General features: G+C 44.0%; 3 protein-coding genes across 3 annotated transcripts; 1 reads left to right on the plus strand and 2 right to left on the minus strand.

Moving 5' to 3' along the window:
* The first annotated feature begins 393 nt into the window (after positions 1 to 393).
* Positions 394 to 5,744, plus strand: bend3 (BEN domain containing 3). The gene is made up of 4 exons (XM_080479582.1): positions 394 to 524; positions 2,534 to 2,588; positions 2,728 to 2,906; positions 3,004 to 5,744. The coding sequence occupies exons 2-4, from the start codon at positions 2,537 to 2,539 to the stop codon at positions 5,233 to 5,235; spliced, it is 2,463 nt and encodes an 820-aa protein (XP_080335708.1). The 5' UTR covers positions 394 to 524; positions 2,534 to 2,536; the 3' UTR covers positions 5,236 to 5,744.
* A 58-nt stretch (positions 5,745 to 5,802) lies between these two features.
* On the minus strand, positions 5,803 to 8,867 carry mtres1 (mitochondrial transcription rescue factor 1). The gene is made up of 4 exons (XM_080479599.1): positions 8,784 to 8,867; positions 7,293 to 7,725; positions 6,738 to 6,810; positions 5,803 to 6,633 (listed from the first exon to the last, which is right to left on the minus strand). Exons 1-4 carry the CDS (start codon positions 8,800 to 8,802, stop codon positions 6,451 to 6,453), a joined length of 708 nt encoding a protein of 235 aa, XP_080335725.1. The 5' UTR covers positions 8,803 to 8,867; the 3' UTR covers positions 5,803 to 6,450.
* A 5,533-nt stretch (positions 8,868 to 14,400) lies between these two features.
* Positions 14,401 to 17,039, minus strand: LOC308119533 (transmembrane protein 151B-like; the record flags this gene model as incomplete). The annotated part of the gene is made up of 2 exons (XM_080479586.1): positions 14,401 to 15,810; positions 16,893 to 17,039. The coding sequence occupies 2 exons, from the start codon at positions 17,037 to 17,039 to the stop codon at positions 14,401 to 14,403; spliced, it is 1,557 nt and encodes a 518-aa protein (XP_080335712.1).
* Between the last annotated feature and the right edge of the window lie 4,744 nt (positions 17,040 to 21,783).

Below are 21,783 nucleotides of genomic sequence, written 5' to 3' on the forward strand. Positions count from 1 at the left end.
TGCCATCACTTTAATTATTGTTTTATTTGTCCATTCAGAATTGGTCATTCTCCAATAGGAAAGTTTTTTGTTTTTTTTGCCTCTTCTCCACAGAGAAGTTGCCCCTCAGTTTATATATTTTTTTGCCCCCTTTCCACAGTAATGTTGCCCATCGCTTTATTTATTTATTTTTATAAAAAAAAAATTGCCCCATCTCCAAATTAAAGTTGCCTTTCGTAATATATATATTGCACCTTCTCCACTGTAAAGTTGCCCCTCGGTTTATTTTTTATTTTTTTGCCCCTTGCTTTAATTTATTTATTTATTTATTTTTTTTGCCCCCCTCGCGACAGCTGCGCGGAAGTGACACAGCAAGCGCGCGCCCCGTCACGTCACGCGAGACATCCCAGGCTCGGAGCGAGAAAAAAAAAAAAAAACATCAACAACCAGAAGAAGAGACTATCTGTGGATAAAGTCCGCCGGCGGCCCGCAGACATGTCCCGCACGTCGCCGACAGCCCCGTACGATGGCTCGGACTCGTAAAGGTGAGCTCAGGCCGCCGGTCAGCCGCGGTTTACCGTTAATTTACCGGGGGGTGGGGTGGTGGTGGTGGGGGGAGAGAGGAGACGACGGGAGGGTGAAGGGGGGGTGAACGACGACTCGTCCACGCAAACATTTGCCGCGTCATTAAAATTCCCCAAACAAAATGAAGCGACTTCAAAAGGCACGTCGTGTCTCCACGTCCACGCGACGGGCCACGGGCGACCGGGGGAGGCTCCGCGAGGACGGATTGGGGCTCGGCGGCGCTTCGGCTTGTGTTGTGGTTCAAGGGTTCATGGGCGGAAGAATGAGGAAGTGAGGAGTTGGTTGTAGCCGCTGGAGGGGAGCTCGAACCTTCATCACCGATCCCCCACAGGGGAATCTCCCGTGAGCCGCACGGAGATACGAGTTTGTGCACAAGTTTGATCACCGGCGCTGAAAGCTGTTGCCGGAGATAAAATCAGATGATGCCTTTTGCTGCAAGCCTGCAACTGATCACGTGGTCTGCCGTGAAGCAGAAGCAGCCCTCGAGCTCAACTTGTTTGTTTGTAGTGAACTGATCATGGTTATTTACTGTATCCGCTGTTTCCATCATATCATGATCTACTTAACAACTTGGTGTCTAAATCCACTCCAGAGTTAAGTATTTCCCCCCCAACGAGGCAACACATTATGATCACAAGCCTAATGTTGTCTAAACTTTCTGTTTACGCCCCTTGTCTCACACTGAACTCTTGGATTCAAGCTGTTGAATCAAATTCGAGAGGAAAAAGATTAAATCAGTGGATGACATGTGTGCATAACTGACTCTCTGTTTTGGAGACGGTATAAGAGAGGCAGTGACGACTTAAACGTGGACACCACCTCATTTGTGTAGTTGTTTCTCATGAGACATCCAGGAGATTAGAATGTGATCATTCTACAATCCAGCCCACCAATACCGCCCCTCTGAATGCTCTAGATATTGATATCTAACAGTTCCTGACACATACTGAAATATACCTTCATGCTAAGACCAGGTGGTATTTTTTTATTTAGTCCCTCAAGTTTGTTGACGTTTGAGAAAAATATTGTAAACTCATATATACAGTCAACAAACTTGCCTGTGAAGTAGCATAGTCACATGAATCAAGCATGAGGTCCATATATATATATATAAAAGTTGCCATTTTACTTTAAAGAATAGGGTCTTACTGTACAGACAATGTAAACCGTCACTATATTTGAAAGTGCATCTGCAGTTCTGAAAAGTAAAACATTTTATCAAGTCATTCATGCTTGTCTTAACTTTTTTGTATTTATGCGTGCGTACGACTAAATGTTTTTGTATTCTGTTACTGTGTAATAGAAAATGAAAAAGGAACAAATTTTAGCAGTTTTAACAATCATTCAGAGTGCATTGATATTGAAATTGAGGACTGTCACCCATGTGTGAATTACAATATGCCATGTTTGTTGATTAAATCTTTCAAAATCAAATAATCTACAAAGTGGACATTTAAGAAAAAAAAGGTCTTGTATTTATCAAATCTGGATGAAAAAATTGAAGGTAATTGTTGTAACTTGTGAAATTTGCATTCGTATGTAAGCGTTATCGTGTCGTCTAAAAGTGCTTTGTGTGGGTTTTTTGTTCCTATTAACAGTCAGAGCAGCAGATTAAAGAATTTGACTTCCTCTGTTCATGAACTTTCTTCTGAGATCCACGTCAGGTTCATCCACCCAAATCTTTTAAAATCATGAGGAAAACATTACTGTGTATCATGCAGCAGAAATGTCTGGTAAAGTAGCAAGCAAATGGAATAACGCCGGCAAGTCCAGTCTCATAATAACATTTAAACTCGGTGGTGCAGGGATCCAATCGGTCCGGTCCGTCCTCAGTCCAACAAGAGAAGAACCACAAATTACAACAATTGTAGCATTACTTAAGTCTTGCATATTGTTGTTACTTGAAATGATTACCAAGATAAATTTTTTTTTTTTTAATAAAGTAACTGAGTCGCTACTTCTTTTCCAGGCTATGAATTCCTGTGAGCATGGGAAAGCTTCAAATGACGCGATGCTTGAGAAAGGCAAGTTCCACACATTTTGACTGCAGACACCTCCAGGATTGTGTGTGTGTGTCTGTGTGTGTGTGTTTGGGTGTCGCTGTGTGTGTGCCCATCCATCAGGAGGAAGCACATTAAACATGAATCTTGCATTTCTTTGCAGATCACAAGCATGTCCTCGATGTTAAAGAGGAGGCAGAGGACTTTGCTATTTGCAAGCCACCTCAGAGATGTGAAGGAGGATCTCCTGAGGCCGTTGCGGCTGGTAAACGTTCATCCGCGGAGATCGGGCCCGACGCGGATCAGTCCACCAGCAGCAAGATAGCCAGAGTCTCGACCGAGGTAAGCTGCGCTGAAGAGACATCTTCCTAAATATCCTCTAGGAAAGAAACTCTCCACGCTCATCATTGTATACGTGGATGTTTCTTTTCTTTCCCAGATGAGACGGCACTTGTTGGATCACGGCAGCGGACAGGAGCCTCTTTGCCTCACCACTACTGCGGGGAGGAGCAACTGTGTCCAAGAGAAATCCAGAGTCTCCTACAGGAAACCCCTCTTCAGCATCTCACACAAGATCTCGGAGAAGAGGAACACGCCGAGCCTGGAGCAGCAGGCCCTTCAAGGCGACTCGAATCCGCTCAACCACAGCAGCATCTTGCCTTCCACGCTCCCCTGTCCGGAGCAAAATGGCCCCGCTGAGGTCTTCTCCACCTCAGAGGCCTCGAGCCAGGCCTTGGCGACAGACGCGAGCCTTTACCCGCTCATTGAGAAAATGTTTTTCATTCTTAATACCCTTAATTCAAGCATGACACAACTGCATAGCAAAGTGGACCTGTTAACCCTGGAAGTCATGCGGATAAAGAAGCAGATCAAGCCAGCAGAGATGGTGACGGAGTTCCAGCCTCCCCCGGAGTATCTGCTAACAAGTGACGAATTGAATCAGCTGATGGAGCAAACCGCCAACGCCGGGGAGCTCGGCTGCCGCCTGCTGGTGCATCTGTTCCCGGAGCTGTTCAAAGCCAGGGAGTGCTCCCATGACTGCATGGCGAGCAAGAGAACGCTGGAATCCCTGCATCTGCAGCTGATCCGGAACTACATCGAGGTGTGCTACCCCACGGTGAAAAGCAACAGCGTCTGGCAGGAAGAATGTCTCCTTCAGATTAATGACTTCTTTAATCGCTTCTGGGCGCAGAGGGACATGGAGAGTGCTCGGCTGCTCAAGAAGCAGACAATCACAGGTGCCGGGATAAAAGTAGAGCATCCTCAGACCTATCGTTTCATTAACGAGCAAGGCCAGGAGGAGCAGATCTCTCTCGACAACCAGCAGGGCCCCCTGGCTGCATCAGAGCTCTCATTCAGTACGCAAACCACAGAGGAGTTAGACGAGTTCTCCTCCCCCGAGGACTTTGTTATTTTTCTTATGCACCGTCTCTTCCCAGAGGTTTTCGAGGAGGGAAAGCTTCCGGAAAGCTCCGGGAGCTTTAGTAGTGTGGGGCAGCTGATTCTGGACTCTGACAAGATGGAGATAATTAGGAAATATATGGAGGCTAATTTTCCTGATGTGCCCGAGGACAGCTGGCTCCAGGTGTGCATTCAGCACATGGAGGACGCGCTGGAGGGCCCCCACAGTAACGGCAACGCGAGCGAACCCGACAACATCAACGAAGAGGGCTACGACCTGGCCAGTCTTCCCGAAGACGTTTCCATCGTCAAGGTTACAGACGTGGGCGAGTGTGAGAGACCCAGTCGGAAGTCCAAAAAATCTCTGCTTCCGCCTGTGGATTTTGACAATCTTGAGATCCCTCTACCGGACTTCACCGTTCCCCAGGAGTACATCTTGTCCAGGGAACAGCTGAAGATCAACTATGAATGTAGCTTGTCCATCGGGAATTTTGCCTCTCGGCTGCTGGTGCTCATGTTCCCCGAGCTCTTCACCCACGAGAACGCCAGGAAGCAATACAACTGCAGCGGGTCGCTGGGGAAGAAGCAGCTCGACCCCGTTCGCATCAACCTCATCCGTCACTACGTGCAGTTGGTCCACGCCCGGGCCAACAACGACCGGGTGTGGATGCTGGAATTTGTGGGCAAGCTGGACGAGAGGTGCCGGCGACGCGACACGGAGCAGAGGAGGTCCTACCTGCAGCAACGTAAAGTGTACGTTCAAGAGTCTGAGCAGGACTTCTTTTGCCAGCTGAATCAGCTCAATCCGGACAACACCAGAGAGGATCCGGAGATCCCCTCCTTACCTCCCGAGAAAAGTAGCAAAGACTTCTGCAAAATCCCCCTGGATGAACTGACTGTATCTAATCCCGACTTTCCCGTACCCTCCGTCTACCTGCTCTCGGACGCAGAGGTGCGGGAGATCGTCCAGCAGAGTCTGTCTGTTGGGAACTTTGCGGCCCGCCTGTTGGTGCGCCTCTTCCCCGAGCTCTTCACCCAGGAGAACCTGCGGCTTCAGTACAACCACTCGGGAGCCTGCAACAAGAAGCAGCTCGACCCGGTGCGGCTGAGATTGATCCGCCACTACGTGGAGGCCGTGTATCCCGTGGATAAGATGGAGGAGGTCTGGCACTACGAATGTGTACCGAGCATTGACGAACGCTGCCGGCGCCCCAATCGGAAGAAGTGCGACATTCTTAAAAAGGCCAAGAGGTCAAGCACTGTGTCCTAGTTACAGTAACATGTAGTTAGTCAACACTCTCCGTCATACAAATAATTGCACAGTATATAAGCTGAAACTGTTGAACTTTTACAAACTGTCCTATGTAGGATGAAGCCAAGCTGTTATGAGTTTCCTTACTTATATTTTACCTTTCGGCTCTGGCAATAGATGCTTTTAGGTTACGTCGTCTTGAAACTGTCGGATTATGAAAAGTAATATCGCTCTTATTTATAAGCCAAAACTTGTCATAGCTTATCTAACATACATAACTGGTAAATGTTGTAGCCTTAAAAACAATAACAATGATAGTAGCTAACAGCAGATTACACATTTGCTCTATGAATAGAAACGAATCACAAGAATGTGATGTATTTGCATTGCGGTTACTGATGTAGCATTGTGCCACCACTGTTTTAATGTGCTTACGTTAAGCCTTCTTATAGAAATTTATATTATAAAAAGGTAATTTAACATGACAATGGATCATGATAACCTATTTCTAATAAAATCACAACTATAAATATGTGCATTTATATTTCTATATGTAGCGCACCAACACGACAGGTAGAGTGTTTTCCATCACTGGTAAGATTTATTTTTTCGAAATTCAGTTTTATTTTTGACCCAATATTAGGGTTTTTACTAAAATACATTTTCACTCAAAAAAAGGTTTTTCCAAGTTTAGTTTTTTTTACCCTGGTGCTGCACCAGATGTTTTTTTTACGCCCATCAGGAATATTGATGACCAAGACATGTTAAAACTAACAGCAAGATTTTGTAAACCACTTTTATTTTGGAGAATTCAGTGTACTGATTCATTTCCTGCCTTTAAAAATGAGTGTGAACACAGGCGTGACAAGCAGCTACACACACAGCAAGTGTACTTATTCAGATGAAATCTTGTGAACATGTAGAACTCATGCACTCTGCCATGCCTTTATTATTTTTTTTTAAAAATGTTTACCATTTTAAAGTGCACTTTTATTTCCACACTCTTGCTATATCAAGCAGAAAGGTACACGATGAAAATATTAACTCTTACGGACAGCTGGATGTCTACAACCCACCGAGAACTGTTAGACTTGACGTTACACCTTTTGTAATCCTTTCCAGATCCAAGTTGAGAGAGCATTTGCATGCCAGTCATTTGAGAGCCCTCATTTCTCTGCCAGGCTGACCTCACTGGCTGGTGGTATTCAGTAGTACTGTTTTGCTCGCTCAAGTTCATGGCTTAAAGGCCTCCTCCTTGGTAAGCTCCAGATTTTTCCAGCGCCTCAGGGCCACTTTGTGCTTTTCTGTTTTGCTGGTTTCACTGAAAACCCTTCTGAGGACGACTCGCATTAATGTGACGGTGTTCTTCTCTTGATTCTCTGACACCACCAGGTCCAAGGTGTCCCCAACTTTGACCTAAATGAGGGTCAAAACATGGGGTAACTTATTGATTGGTAAGGTAGACTACGCAGGCATGAGAAAATGGAAGACTGCCTCGTTTGTGTGATGGGTGCACTTACCGTTTTACTCTTCTTGATGAGTTTCTGTCCATTTAATCTGAGTTTGTTGTTGTAGAAGGCATCCTCAATTTTACTGTCAACAAAGACATTTGATTCAACTCATGAAAACAAATCCCTGTGGAATTTATGCTGTTCAAAAATTAATTTATAAACAACCGAGCATCCTTTTTCTTCTGAATTGTTCTCACTGGTGTTTAGAATAATCAGATTGCATAAACTAAGGAAACAATAGTTACAACATTGCAAAGTTATTCATAGATTAATCTTGCAATATAATTTTCTACCAAAAGATGGCGTAGTGACTTCAGTGTCATGTCAGTCCAAAAGGAAAGAAAAAATTGTTCCTGCAGCCAAATGAGCCATTTCTAGAATATTTTTTAAGCTTCTACAACTTCCCAAAGACGTACATGATGAAACTCTGAGAACCACAGTGTGACTGAACTCACCACTGCCACCCAATGCACCAAAAAATTGTTTAAATTACATTTTACATATCAGACCTTCAAGTTCCTACAGCTGCATAGATTGAGTTGCAGTCAACATGGGCCGACTCACTTGCGTGCCATGTCCAGGCCAGCTTTTATGACGACATCATAACGAAAAGACTGGACATGTTTATCCATGTCTTTATAGTCCTTAGGGAGATTGGGGTCCTCATCCTCATAATCGCTGTCCTCCGGGTCTTTTTCGTTCTCGTCCTCCTCCTCTGGCGTCGCTTGCGAAGCACCTTTGTTTTTGCTGCTTTTAAACCTCAGATGGTGAATAGACCAGCTCCTGACAGCATCCCTGTGAGCGGGTCTCTGGCAGCCGAGTGTGGGGAACGCCGCGCAGCCCCACAGCTGACGCGTGTGAATTGTCCTGGGACACCATTCGGCCTGCCTCAGGCCGTACCCTGCCGCCAGCAGGTGGCGGGGGTTCAGCCTCCCCAGCTGCCTCAGAGTGAGAGCCTGAACCATCAGACTCTGCATGTTGGCTCCCCACCCAGTCACTAGAAGAAACAAAGAGAGGCTTAAAGACTTGATGGTAAACCTCACTGGTGTCATTTACTCTCTCATAGTCTATGTGGCATTAACAGCAGTCAACTATAATAACTAGTATCTGTCCAGTTGTGGGATTAAGATGAAATAAAGTATTTTATAACAATACAACAAGAAGACCATAATATTAACTAAATATAAAATTGAAAACAGCATATTACATGTGGAATCTGGGAGACATTTTTGGAAGTAACCAGAAAAGGCCTGATTTGATTACGATTTTTCTGTACATTAATTTTGACTTTGCCAGTGTTCAAAATGTTGGCACAGGGGCATGTACACAGCCCAGCATTTCAAATGTTTCAAAACTGACACCAATTGTTAAACTACAACAAAAACACGATTTTCTGTACATAATGAAACACTTCAGCTGCTGATAATCCACTTGCTTTTTAAGAAAACCAAACAAACACAACATAACTATCATTACTACGCGTAAACTGAGCCCCGATGTTTTGGATTAAATTGTTTCCCTGTTATCTGGTGACCGAATTCCTTCTGCCTCCCTTGCTGTTGGTAATAACAGCAGATGTTAAAGCCCCACAGCGGTCCTGCCAACGCTGTTTAAGTGTCGGACCTTTAGTGAATCTCTTCCCTGGAGTCGGGGTCTAACATTTGTTGTTACCAGTAGCAAAAAAAGAACGTTAAGGGAAGTCGGTGATTAGTTAACAGGGAAACCACTTAATCCGAAACACCGGAAGTGAATGTTTGGGTCATTTAAAACAACACATACTGACATAAAAAGTCACGCTGTTGTTTTGCTATACTCCGTCTTTAGAAACGAGCGGTCATTCGCTGAGTTTCAGGTTCTATAATTGTTTAGTTTGACAGTATTTGAAGGAGAAACATTCTAGCTACGCCTTGACTGTGAGCCCTCCTGGATCCTTTACTGAAAACCCTCCTCGCGCACTCCGGGCAGAAAATACAGCACGAGCGGGGGTGACGTCAGGACTAAAAGGTAAACATGACGTTAATATGGCTGTAAGTTAAAGCGGAGGCTGACACTCACCTACAGAATAACCTCTCATCGCCTCCTAATGTACTGCAGCCACACTTCCGACTGTCCTCACGGTGAGGCCGCCGCTTTAAATGTACTGCCCCCAAGCGGATGGACGGGGAAATGCAATGAAACTAAACCAACATGGACCAAATCAGGCTTCAAAAGGGTGGTGATGATGATGAAAACATTACACAGACTGTAAAACTAAATTTGAATGAATTACATGCTGGGAAAATGATGCCAAAAATTACAGCTAGAGTAAATAAAAAAAGATGAATTCAATATAATCCAGTAAATGGGCATTCGGTCGAGTGCATATCTTCGCAAATGCCGCATTTGTTTGCGGATTTGTTTCGAGTTGGCGAAAAGTTGGTGAAATACATGCATACAAACCAATAAATACAGACAAATGGCTCAGCTACCAGGTTACGGAGAGGCTGCAAGGCTTTCTGGGAGATGTATTAGTGCTAATATTACTAGAAAATCTCAAAGGAACTATAGTGTGATGACTTGAATGGGACGCTTTTTTTCTCCGTTTTTTAGGATTTATTCGGAAACAGTTAGCTGTTGATGTCCCAAAATCTAATCAACAGGTCCTTGGATGATGATAAATCATCCTTGAAAATGTCATGCAATTCAGGTGAGTAGTCTTTGTGAAAAGTTATACATACATACCTACATACCAGTGGTGGCTGGTGGTAAATTTCTTAGGTGAGGCTTGTCATTATTATTCCATTTCAGCCAATGTCAACCTCATTTAAATACAGTGTGTTATTAAACCACATTACAACAATTTTGCCATTTTTAGATTGAGAGAGGCCCCAAATGTTGAAAACTATTGTACTTTTAAACAGATAGTGAATAGAGAGCACTTATTAATACAACTCTTTTATTAACATACTTGTAAATAAATATAAGCAGATGCTTGACTAGGCCCTTTCAGAAAATGAATGTGTTATGGGTCTGGTTGCCCTGAAAATGACAGTTAGTGGTGAGTTTGGGGGAAACAAAAGGTATATCAGGTATATTTTCAAGCAACACATTAATCCATCTTCCAAAACATTTTTAGAATGCTTTTTTTAAGCCCCTAGATTTTCAGTGATTAATAAATATGAGCATATATAAACATATATAAACATTAACAAACCTGGACACATTTGCAAAATGAGGAACACATTTCTTTTTGTGTGCATTTATAAATAACTATACTGGAGAAAATTGAACCTGATCTGCTTCTTTTCAGCCACATTTCTCCTTTCAAACGGGTAAATTAGCAGAGATGGGACAGAGTTGATAATCAGACTCACCGCTTGTTGTCTTCTTCTCGACATCGAGAAGAAACACCAGAACAAACCCGAGCTGACTTTAAGCCAATCGCAGAGCGAGAGGCAATTTAGAAGTAGGTCCAAGTCGTCTCGGACGCTGATTGGTTTAATTTCATGTCAGTCACTGATCGTGTTAATCAGTAATTGGTGAGACCGCTACTAAGCCCCGCCTCCTCGGGACGGTTTTCACGTCGCCCCAAGCTGCTCACACACGCTACTAGGAGAGAGAAATCAAGAAATCCTATAGAAAATGAAGCAAATACAATTCAGGGCCAATTGTTTGTTTGTTGGCGTGAACCTATTTTGACAGAAGTATATATTTTATTAAAAAAAAAAAAAGAAATCTTCAACTTCCCAGGGAGGGCGGTTCCCTGGCGCCCTCTATTGGCCAGCCGCCACTGATACAAGTGCAATAAATAAATACACGCAGACAAAAACGTAACTTTCTCCACCTTCAGGCAATCACATGCCAACTCGCTCTGACAGTCCATTCCTGTAACACAAAAGAATGGTATGTAACAAGTAACAAGTATGTAATATACATGTATAACATACGTAGACCAAATCAGGTGTGAATACCCCCCCCCCCCCAAAAAAAAAAAACAACAACAACATTCACAGTGAGTTTGAGACATTTATTGCAACTTTTATTTTTCCAGCATAAGATAAATTCAAATACATGTTTTAAAATGTGATCAAGTTATGTGCACAGCCCATTCAATTATAATTACAATAATATTTATTTTTATACTTTGTACAAGACAAATTCCATGGATTTGTAAATATTATCTGCTTGAAATACTTTATTACTTACATCGACATTCAGCTCCACTGTAATTCATAATGTCCAGCGTGACTCCCATCAAGTGCATATAATACTCAGGTGCCACTACATTATTTAAAAACAAGGTAAAAACAAGTAGCTGTGTGCAAGAGTATGTTCCTGTAGGATGTTGTAAAAAGTCGGCGTTATAAAGTTTGCGGATGATGCCCGTGTGTAAACAGTAGGTGCACCTACAGCCTTGCATATACAGCCTGTAAACTCTACTCAAAAGAGCCAGGGATCCTTGGGATAGTTCAAATGTCAGCGTCCAACATTTCCTCCAGGAACATGATAGCATGTCGGAGTGTGTTTCCTTCAAAACGTCCAATATACACTAGATCGTGAGATCTCCGGTTTACAAATTCAAAAAATGGAGCATGGCTCCTTTGCTATAGACATAAAAGACACACACTAGAGTACGTATAATGATATATGCTGGTGGTTTACATTCATATGCTCCATGGTTTTCAACACAATGAGGAAATCATGCAACATGTGACATTGATTCAAACATTTTCTGATCTCTTTGTAAGACGATCCAGCCCTGCCCCTTTCCAAAGTTATAAATCAGCCCGTAAGCGTCTGGTCCACATGATTACTGTCGATGCATCCGCCGCAGTCAGTCAGCAGCTTCAGCTGTGGCAGTAGGCAGTATGTTGCTCAATGGATTGGTTGAGTTATCCGTGGTATGTTGAAGTCGCAGATTGTAGTACAAAAGTTTTTCAGTATCCAGGTCAACAACACTCTTATCTCTCTTAAAATCCAATTGGTTAAATTAACTTTCTTTGGTCAAGTATCGTGGTAACGCCGTCACTCACTTTAGTTGATTTCCATACATTTTTATAGTCTTTTTTTAGTAATCTATTTATGAATTTCTTCTTCTTTTTTTCATCACTGCGACATCTTTCGCTGTCAATATTCAATATCTGGGTCCTAAATTTCCTCCTAAGTGACCAGACCCTTTTTTTTTGTTAATTCTAAGTGATCTCCTTTTGTTTACTGTTTGAGGATTTACATTTAACAACTACTCTATTTGTCATACATCTACAGCGTAATTTGATGCAGTACAAAGGCTCTGCCACACATTCTCTGATAACCTGGTTTGTTTAAAATGAAACCTGTCTGCATTGGGCAACGACGTGTTTCTGATAATATGGACACACCTTTAATTTGGACGTGGCAAAATACGAGAAATATGAGGGATTGAGATGGGCAGACTCTCTGACTGATCTATTGTATCGAGTCATGTTACGTCAATACTACAAAAGTGGCAAATGAATATTAAACATTGGTACATGCGTATTAATATCCAGTTGCCTGTCCGTGATTATGCTGAATGAAAATTATTTTCATATCAAAGTCCAACTTGATTTAAAGCTTCGCTGATTCTGACTCTGTTGTTTCTTTTGTCCCGATCGATGCCCCAACTGTGGCACTGTGTCTTTGCATTGAGGATGTTTTCAGAATCCACAACGGAGGCGTAAAGGACGGGATTTCACAAAAGCACCAACTGTAAACATCTTATTTGTGTGCGAGTTAGTCATTCGAAAACAAAAAGGATGCTTCTCTCTTGAGCTGCCATGTAGCACCAACAGTCAACAGTCAAAGAAGAAACAGTCAAGATAGTGTGTGTGTGTGTGTGTGTGGGGGGGGGGGGGGGGGGGGGGTGTCCTCGGTTACCCTGGAAATAAAGGTTTGCTTGCTGTATTTTGTAATTGTCCTACTTTACCCTTGTATGATGTAAGACGCTTTAATTACAGCTGAACTGACGGTGGAAGCGTTACCTGTTGCTTTGCTTACTACCTAATAATTGAAAAAAAAAAAAAATATGGAGAGATTACAATTTTACACCATAACTAAGAAATTTTAGTGTTCACAGTTTTCCTACAGATATTAATAGCAGAAATGTGGGTGTTACTAAAGTAACTGAGCTCATGTGAGCGACTGGCTCTGGTCGTATATAGAGAGGAACCTGCGTGGTAGTGGCAGAAAATATACAGTTTCAGATGAATTTGGCAAATAAATACTAAAGCACCTGGAAGCCCAGCCTGTGTATTACTTCCTGCAGCCGAATTCCCAATACTGGCTTCAGAGATACTGTACTTTACCTTACTTAGAGGCTATAAAGCAAACTGCAGGATTCACTCACCAGCGGCAGCTGTCATTGAAACTGTACAGTGACATTACATTTCTTCACCATGCGATGAAATAAGCGTCTGCACAGTCTCCTCACCGCACCAGACCTTTAGTCGAGTTAAGAGTAACACACTCACAGCTGTGAACTTTTAAATCCCTTACTTTGTTTGCTTTTTGACAACAAAAACAAGTACAGATTAAAGCAGTCCCCGTGTGTCATTGTGGCTTCGTGACATTCTTTTCACTGGCAAAAGTAACAAGTGATGTTTTGACTCTGGATTCAGCTGAAGTGCAGCTACGTTACATCATTACATCAGATTGCAACGGCACAGCCAGGGGTTGGTCAATGTGGCAGATGTTACTTTGAGTATATCAAAGCGTGCCGGTATATATATATATATATATATATGATCAGCATTTCCCTATTTTTTTGTTTTTTTTGTTCTCATTAGGAATTCTTTTTACAATCTTTATGTCACTTTCTATCGACAGTGTAGTGTTGTTAAAAGGCATTCTGGGAAATGTACAAAGTCACAAAGTGATTCAAAACGAGATGAGGCATGACGGCAACGAACACAAATCACATCACTGCACGATATACAGTAAGTAATGAAAATGTCTCGACAATACGGCATGGTGTAACACTGAGAGAGTTCGTTTCTCTTACGATTCGGACGCGTCCATATCAACCAGGGTCTCATTGTGATCTGCATAAAAGCCTCTGGTTCCATCTTTTCAGTTTTTTCACGGGAGATAATGTATTACTTTACACAGGTATTGCTGTAATCAAATGTAGGGTCAACCTGTAGCAGTTGCTCCACGTGGTTAATGACGACAGTGAAATACTGATATCCGGTCTGCATGAATATGCAAGGCGACTTTTCCAAAACGTGACTGAGATATCGCTGAACGCGGATGGCGTGTTCGAAAGCCAGTCCACCGGGCGACCTCTGGGAGGGGTCTTGTGAGGTAACTGCAGCTTCAGCTTCGTGCGAGAGTGAGAGATCTGCGGGTGAGATCTCAGAAGCTATGGCAATAGTGTACACGGTAACAGTCTTTGTCTCCTTGGTTTTCACTGGAAGCCAAGCAAGTATAAATTGTCCATGAGTGTGTATCTTCATCAGATCTGGAACCACTGCACCTCTGTTCTCCACTCATTGACCACTTTTATTGCTTTGGTGAGTCACACATTCAGGATTCGGGGCAATGCATTCCGACGTAGGAAAAGATTGCATGAATGAGCCATTAAGGCTTGTTTGTACGCTCTGTTTAGTTTAGTTTTTATTAAAAGTGGTCGCTTATGCTACAGATATGCCGCCGAGCTCAGTCAGCGACTGCATAGTCATAAAGACGTCTCCACACAGGAGCCGTTCCTGTGGAACGACCTGTGGTTGTGGCAGTTCTCACTGCAGTGGACGATGAGCACCGGGTAGCAAAGTGCGTCCTCGTAGTCGGGCGGCTCTTCGTCGCCTGTGGTGAGGCGCTCCGAGAGGCAGCGGGTGTTCTCGCTGGGACTCTCCTGGTCGTCCAGGCTGCCGCTGCGCCAGAAGCAGCTGCGCTGGGAGCCGTAGCGCCGCGCCAAGGAGAAGCGACTGCCGCTGAAGGGGATCCGGGAGCTGGCGCCAGTGCAGATGCTGAGGGCGCTCCTGGAGAACACGGAGGAGCAGCTGATGGCCCTGTGGCAGCGCTCGCAGTTCTGACGGATCCCGCCGAAGCTGGACGGGCACTGGGCCAGGTCCATCAGGCCGGCCTCTGAGTAGCTGGGGACCAGCTGCTGGTTGGAGCGAATGTGCCACTCCAGCTCCGTGCTGTCGATGGTGTTCACGCGGGGGATGCGACGCCAGTACGGCCTGTCGTCACACGGGGTCACGGGAAGGTAGTCGTGCCCGAATAGCTTCTCAACGCGATAGTGGACGTACGCGGTGCGGTACTCCGTGAAGACGCGCAGAGGCCAGGAGAAAGTGAGGAATGACGCAAACCAGAAGACGTAATGGGACAGATACCAAGGGTGGCGATCCGGGTCGGCGAGGACCAGGACGTACTCCTTCAGGTCGATGTTCTTCAGGTGCATGCCCTCCCTGGCTTCCATGTAATCGTCCAGACCCTCGTTGTCGGTGAAAAACCTCGCCCTCTGAGTGAGGTAAGAATTCTCTGACTCTACGTTGGCGAAGCTGAAACACTTGGTAAAGCGCATCTTGGTGAGAGCGGATTTCTCCAGGGCCAGCAGCTGCTTGGAAACATCTTTGACCCCGCAGTGGCCGTAGTCGTACTCGGCTTCCGCCACGTGGGTGTTGACGCGTTCGTGGTACACCTGGGTGCTGGTGTAGGCGTCTCCGTTGCGGTAGCGCGTCACCTGTCGAGTGCGCCGGACGTAGTGGTAGCTGATGGCCTTCCACCAGATGCACGGTTTGGCTTGCTGCATCCTCTGGATGCGCTCGTAGATCCCCTCCATGTCCACTTTGTGCTGCAGCTCGTTCTTCACGTGACAGTGCCAGCACTCCACCAGGTAGACCAGGTAGAGCATGCCCAGCAGAGCCAGGGGGATGTAGATGTAGCCGTCGGAGCACGGGCTGTCGTGGTACATCATGGACTTCCCTTTGAAGGCGCTGTCAAAGGTGAGGCGGGTCACCTTGGTGACGTGACACCAAACCATCGCGCCCATGCAGCCGTACATGAGAACGGACAGGACGAGGCATTTCCAGAAGCTTTCCCGGCACAAGGACTTGCTCAGGGATTGTTTCAGTGGCCTCTGCTGTTGAGTCCAAGCACAAACAAAAAGACAAAGAAGCATCACATCAACATCAAACTGTCTGTTTACATTCTGCTTATGTGCAATATCAGTAATAAACAGATTCCTTAGCATAATTAGACAAACACTAATGAGCAGACAATGGACACGATCAATGTAAACATTGATAAGTTGGCTCAATTTAAAGTAATTTATTTTACTTCCTTAAAAAATATATAATTGAAAAATTATGCCAACTTACAATGATTATTTTTGGGTAAACCCAATGAAGCTTTTGGTTTTAAAGTGATACCAGGAAGACTTATGCAGACCTGATTCCTAGGTGTAACATCAGAGCTGAAATATGTTCATTTTGTCATTTTATCATCTTTTTTTTTTTTTTATGCGACAAATTAGTAGGGAAAGGTGGTCGGCAAGGTAAAAGCAAATCTTTCCCTACTGATTCGTTGTGAAAGAAAGTCACAAAATGCCTCCTGCATAAATATTGCAACTCAGCAAGCTTAAGCTCAGCTTCACATTTGCCTGCCTAATAATTACACTTGTAATAAGGATTTATTTTCTTGATATTTCAAGAAATCCAAGCTTTTGAGCTCAACTAATGTTCAAATACCATCTGACAGATGAAATCAAACCTCACACCCCTCTCTGTTTGACAGTGTCGTTAAAACACCTGGCGTGTATTAGAGAAAGCACTGTGAATGAAACCAGCCTGCCAAGGAAAAACAAAAACAAAAAAAGATGTCAAAACAGCTTTTAAAATACCAGGTCATTTTACAGCTCTGTTGGTGTTTCTTTACGAGCTGAATAGATAAACAGGCCTTTTCCCAGCAGCACATGGGAGGTGAACGGCAAGTTTAATGATCATCAATCAGAGCTTCACTTATATTTTCCAATAGATTGAATCGCACAGGACGCAAGATTATACACGCAGAGGTGTTGAAGGGAACACCTGAGGTGTGTAACAACCTGCACATGGATTATCATCTATTTTCTGTTATTTAATTTTTTGCTGAGGCTCTGCGACAAGCTCCGAGCAACAGACCGAGAGGGGAGAGAGAAAAACAAGGCGGCAGGAAAATGTGTACCTCCTCTCTGGTGTCCTCCTCGAAGACGGTGGTGGTGGCGGTGGTGGTGGTGGTGGTGGCGGCGGCGGCGGTGGTGGTGGTGGCGGCGGCGGCGGTGGTGGCGGTGCTGCTTTCACTCGCCGTCGCAGCCGAAGCAGGGGGAGACATGTTGTCGATAATAACACAGTGGCAGGGCGTGGAGGGGAAGAAGAGGCAGAGGAAGAGGATGCACCGACGAGCCACGAGCTACCTGTCAGGCGCGCATCACGTCTGCTGTCAGCGTGCGACGTTCAGGGGCGAGACGTGTGTGACAGGAGCAAAAAAAAGAAAAGAAGAAAAAACCCCGCAGTGACATGACGGAAGATGACACGCTGCGTTGGCCGGTGGATCGTTTACGGAGCGCGGCTGGTTCTTCTAACCCTCCCCAGGGCGCCGCCGGGCGTCGGTCAGCGCGCGCAGAGCGCAGAGCGTGGAGCTGTCCGTGGTGCTGATCCGGGCGGGCGAGCGGAGAGATGCACGAACCTGACACTTAAAGGGGAAGTCCCAACCTGAACCCAGTTTGTTTCATGAAATCAGCTTCAACAACTGCTGCTCTTATTATTATTATTATAGTAAAAAAAACAAAAAAACAATACGTACAATTTAATAAGTCTGTTCAAACCTCGATTTAGATTTTATTCCATGTGATTCTATGTAAGTTGCTCGATATCTTGAATTTTCTATTCCATCCATGACTTCCACCCCCTGATTACTCCCATTATCCTCCCCCACCTTCATCACAGGCCTTATTGATATCAGAGGTCAGAGGTCAGAGGTCAGAGGTGAGTGGTCACACTGGTTGGAAACAGAAAACCAACAGGGACTCGAATATCCACTTCAAGCTGATGGGCTACAGCAGCAGGAGAGTCTCGTCGGTGTTGCTCCTGTAAACTGAGGCTACAATTAACGCACAAACTAATTAGATACGCACTGAGTACAACTTTAGCATCCATGTAATAGGTTTGTCTCGTACTCATTGTTATTGCTGGTGTCGGTTTTATCTTTACAGGCAGGTAAGATTGATATGTTGCTGTTCAATCCCCCATCCGTCCATATGTCCAAGATGCTGAGCCCCAAAACAGCTCCCAATGAATGGACTGAGTGCCTTGCCTGTCAGCTGCCTTCATCAGTGAGTGAATGTGAGCGTGTATGGATGAATGCGACTAACGTTGTGAAGCGATTTTGGGGGCTGTTAAATGGGTGGAAAAAGTGCTCTATAAGTGAAATCCTTGCAACACTCGTATTCATTCATCGATTCAGGGCTACCAATTAACCACTATAGCAACCCTATTACACAAAACAGTTTATTAAAAGTTGTGAAAAAAACAACAACAAGATGTAAGACATCAATTCTACAACATTAAGACAAGTTAATCCCAGCTGAAAGGAATTCACGTCATTGGTTGTGTTATTTGTGAAAAACCTCTTCTCGGCAGAGCTAGTCTACGCGTGGTGATTATTACAAAGTTCTTACAAAAACATACATATGTACATAGTTCCCCACTATGAAACAGGCTCTGTCAAATATCAAAATAATATGAAATTCTGCAACACAATTAAACTTGCAACATTTAAAAAATAAATAAATAAATACAAAACTTGTTTGAGAAACCCAATAAAAGTCCGACAGCACCCGGAGAAGCTACTTGATGCTTTGGTTTGGTTGATCTGCCCGAGCTACTTGCCTATGATGAAATTTAACCAGCTATTTCATCTATCAGTCTTCTGTCTGTGCTTTCGCCATATTAAAGCCTGAAGTGAGTCCTCGGAGACACTGAAACCATTTACGTATCACCAGTCCACACGATCACCTCAACACACATTCAAACTTACAGTCAGCAAATAACCATGTTTATATTATGGATGCATATTATGCCAAGGAAGCGTCAAGAAAAACAACACAGGCAGAACATGCAGACCTTGCACAGAATGGTCCTAGTCCAGAATCGAACCAGCAACTTCTTGCTGTGAGGCACATCTGCAAACCGTCTTGACACATTGCCGCCACGTTTCACTTCATCGCTGGCCCAGGCTTTAGTTGTTTTTTCTGCATCAGGAGCTGGAGTCTGAAAAACTGTAACAGACTGGAGCCGTCTTTTTATTGCAGCGTGTGTGAAATCACAGGAGTGTCAGTGCCACGAATAAACCTGTCTCCATAAGTAGAACGTGCAAATTAAGTGAGGACGGTGGGTGCAGATAAAACCGCGGGGTCGTCTTCTTCATTTCTTCCCGTTGATCGCAACGTGTGAATTTTCACAGTTTACTCCTTTTCCCAGGGTCTCCTCTTCTGATGACGATGGGATCCCTGAAAGAAGAGCAGGATACATTTTTATGACGGCATTGAAATCTCACTACAGTCTCTGCTTCATTATTTTTGCAGTATGAGGTTATACATCAGGTACATAATCTAAATAATCTCACAGTAGGTTCATTTGATAGTTTGGTTGCTTCCACTGTTCTGTTTCTTTATTATTCAGCCATTTGTTTTAAATTATACAATAAACCTGTGTTTTAATGTTCCCGTCAGTAATTTACTGAATACTGTTTTTTGTTTTTTTTACCGGAGCCACTGTTTTCCCATTATCCTGTTATTTTCTTTATGTACTATTGCAAAGTTGTTTCCTACTCTAGTAACTTTCCCAAACCCTCTGATATATGCAATTATGTCTGTATACACCAGTTAAGCTGTTTTATATGAACTCAACTATGATCTAGCTTGTATACTATGTTTATTGTGTACACTTTGATAAAGCTGCTTTCTACTGTAGCTACCCTACATTTTCCATTATCATTTAACATTCCCAGTTATCTATACAGGATATGATAACTATATAAGTAAATATGATATGACTAAAACCATTTTCTACTGTCGGAGCCACAACATTTCTCACCATCCAGTTATTTATAGTTATTTACTATAGACACTACAGTAGAGCTGTTCTCTGCAAGGCCTAATTTCTCCTTTAATCTTTTGCCGTCTGCTAAATTTACCGTCTATGCTACAGTAAAGCTGTTTTATACTGTTGGGAAATTCTGCATAATCCTTTAACATATATTTACTGTTTGTATTTCTTTCAATCATTCTAATAGTCTTTATGATCCCATAAGCCCTTGCTGATACATAATTGAATCTATTTTTGATGAATCTATCTCAAACACATGCGTTATGTTAAACAGTAAGATACAGTGCAGATAACAAGGATCAGCGACACTCTTACTTACTGAGTACATGTTGGAGAGGTTATTGAAAAGCACTTGGCCCGCGCTCACTTTGTTCCTCACTCCTCGGATGGTCCCGTTCTTGCTGCAGATGTTGACGCGCTTGTTGCTGAACACCACCTCTCTCTTGGCACTGGCGTACAGAAGCAGGTCATCTGGCTCGCAGCCGCTCCCGTCTGCGGCCGTCTCCACGGCCAGTCCGTTCAGGTGCCTGTTGGCCTCGCTGGGGGGGAACGAGCCGCTTCCCTTCTCCTCCTCCGGGCTGCTGGTGCGGTCAGAGTCCACCGAGTCGGCAACGGATCCGCACCAAGCCAGCCTCTCATCCTTGAACACCTCCGCCAGGACCCGGCCACTGTTGGCAGATGCTACTCGGAACCTGACTGTTTTCCCGACCCTTTCTCTCTCCTGTTTCACTCTTGGCCCCTCCATGGAAATGCGAGAGTGCCTCACATGTTTCACATCCCAGTCGGACAGGCCAGACGGACTCTTTCAGCCTCAGCCATGGTGGCGTGCAGTTATCATTAATATCCTGACTCTGATGTGTCAAAATGAGCTGAAAATACCCACAGTACAAAAACCAGACACCCAAATGGTTAATAATAGATGAGCCATTGCCATGGTAACGGCTAAAACAGGCAAACAGTAAATTGATATTGCCATCTTCAATAATTGATCAAGGTTAGTCGTAACACAGCAGCTAGAATACAGGCCTGGTGTCTAAACCTTCGAGGTCTCCCTGGGCCATCACCAAAGATGAATTACTCAGAAACCACCAGGTGACCTCAGGTGACCTTTAGTGCCACCTTGGTGTTGCTCAACTGGTTAGAATTGGAACAGCTGATTTGGTGTTGTTGTTCTATTCTTGTGCACATTGTCAGAGGATTACAATTACCCTTCATTGACGTAAGCAGCTTTTTACAGTCACTCTAAAATCTGGTTTCACCTTAAAACCTTGGTGTGAATGAACGGAGATTATCTAACACTTTTCACTCATATCTTTCAAATGGTAATGTGGATGTTTTGTATGTAATACTGAGTTTTGGATGTGCTGATTCTCAAGAAGTTACTGAAAGCAATGCTTCGAAATGGAATTCATGCATATTCTCTAAAATGTCAAATGATTCATTGTGGAAATACAGTAAACATTTCTGTTTGTTATAGTCTCAGCCTGCACTTGGTTGTGGTAATGGTAGTAGTGTGGTAATATATGCCTGTTTATAGGTGCCTATTTTTTCACAATACGATTTGGATGAATGAATGAAAACAGTGTTTTTAAATGGGATCCATGCAAACTGTGTGAGCTCCTTTTGTGAACAACGAGAAAACTATCTTCAGAATGTGCTTGGTTGAGACTTTTATCCATCCATGTTCTATACCACTTATATCCTATTCAGAGTGGTCTGTATTTGAACCCAAGAGCTTCTTGCTGTGGCCCTGAGGCTTTTATAACTGGAATTACATTTCAGGTGTGTTGGAAACATTTTTGTCTTGTGTGTCATACTGTGATTTAATGACGTTTTAGTCGTTGTTCCAAGCTGTCACTCCACATATAAAGGCTGCGGACCTCTAATCTACGTTGTGTTATATGCGCTGATTAGCAATTCCCCGCCGCCCCGGCAGGTGGGGGCACTGAGCCGCCTGAGCTGCCCGGAAT

This window comes from Lipophrys pholis (genome assembly GCF_963383615.2).
Source record: "Lipophrys pholis genome assembly, chromosome: 14".
Lineage (NCBI taxonomy): Eukaryota > Metazoa > Chordata > Actinopteri > Blenniiformes > Blenniidae > Lipophrys > Lipophrys pholis.

Bases quoted from the DNA above. Each gene is read 5' to 3' on its own strand.
- bend3 (XM_080479582.1), top strand. From the start codon at position 2,537: ATGAATTCCTGTGAGCATGGGAAAGCTTCAAATGACGCGATGCTTGAG. The intron at 2,589-2,727 runs GCAAGTTCCACA...ATTTCTTTGCAG, and splicing joins TGACGCGATGCTTGAGAAAG to ATCACAAGCATGTCCTCGAT. The intron at 2,907-3,003 runs GTAAGCTGCGCT...TTTCTTTCCCAG, and splicing joins TAGCCAGAGTCTCGACCGAG to ATGAGACGGCACTTGTTGGA.
- mtres1 (XM_080479599.1), bottom strand. The intron at 6,811-7,292 runs GTGAGTCGGCCC...CTTTGTTGACAG, and splicing joins GGCCTGGACATGGCACGCAA to TAAAATTGAGGATGCCTTCT. The intron at 6,634-6,737 runs GTAAGTGCACCC...ACCCTCATTTAG, and splicing joins TCATCAAGAAGAGTAAAACG to GTCAAAGTTGGGGACACCTT.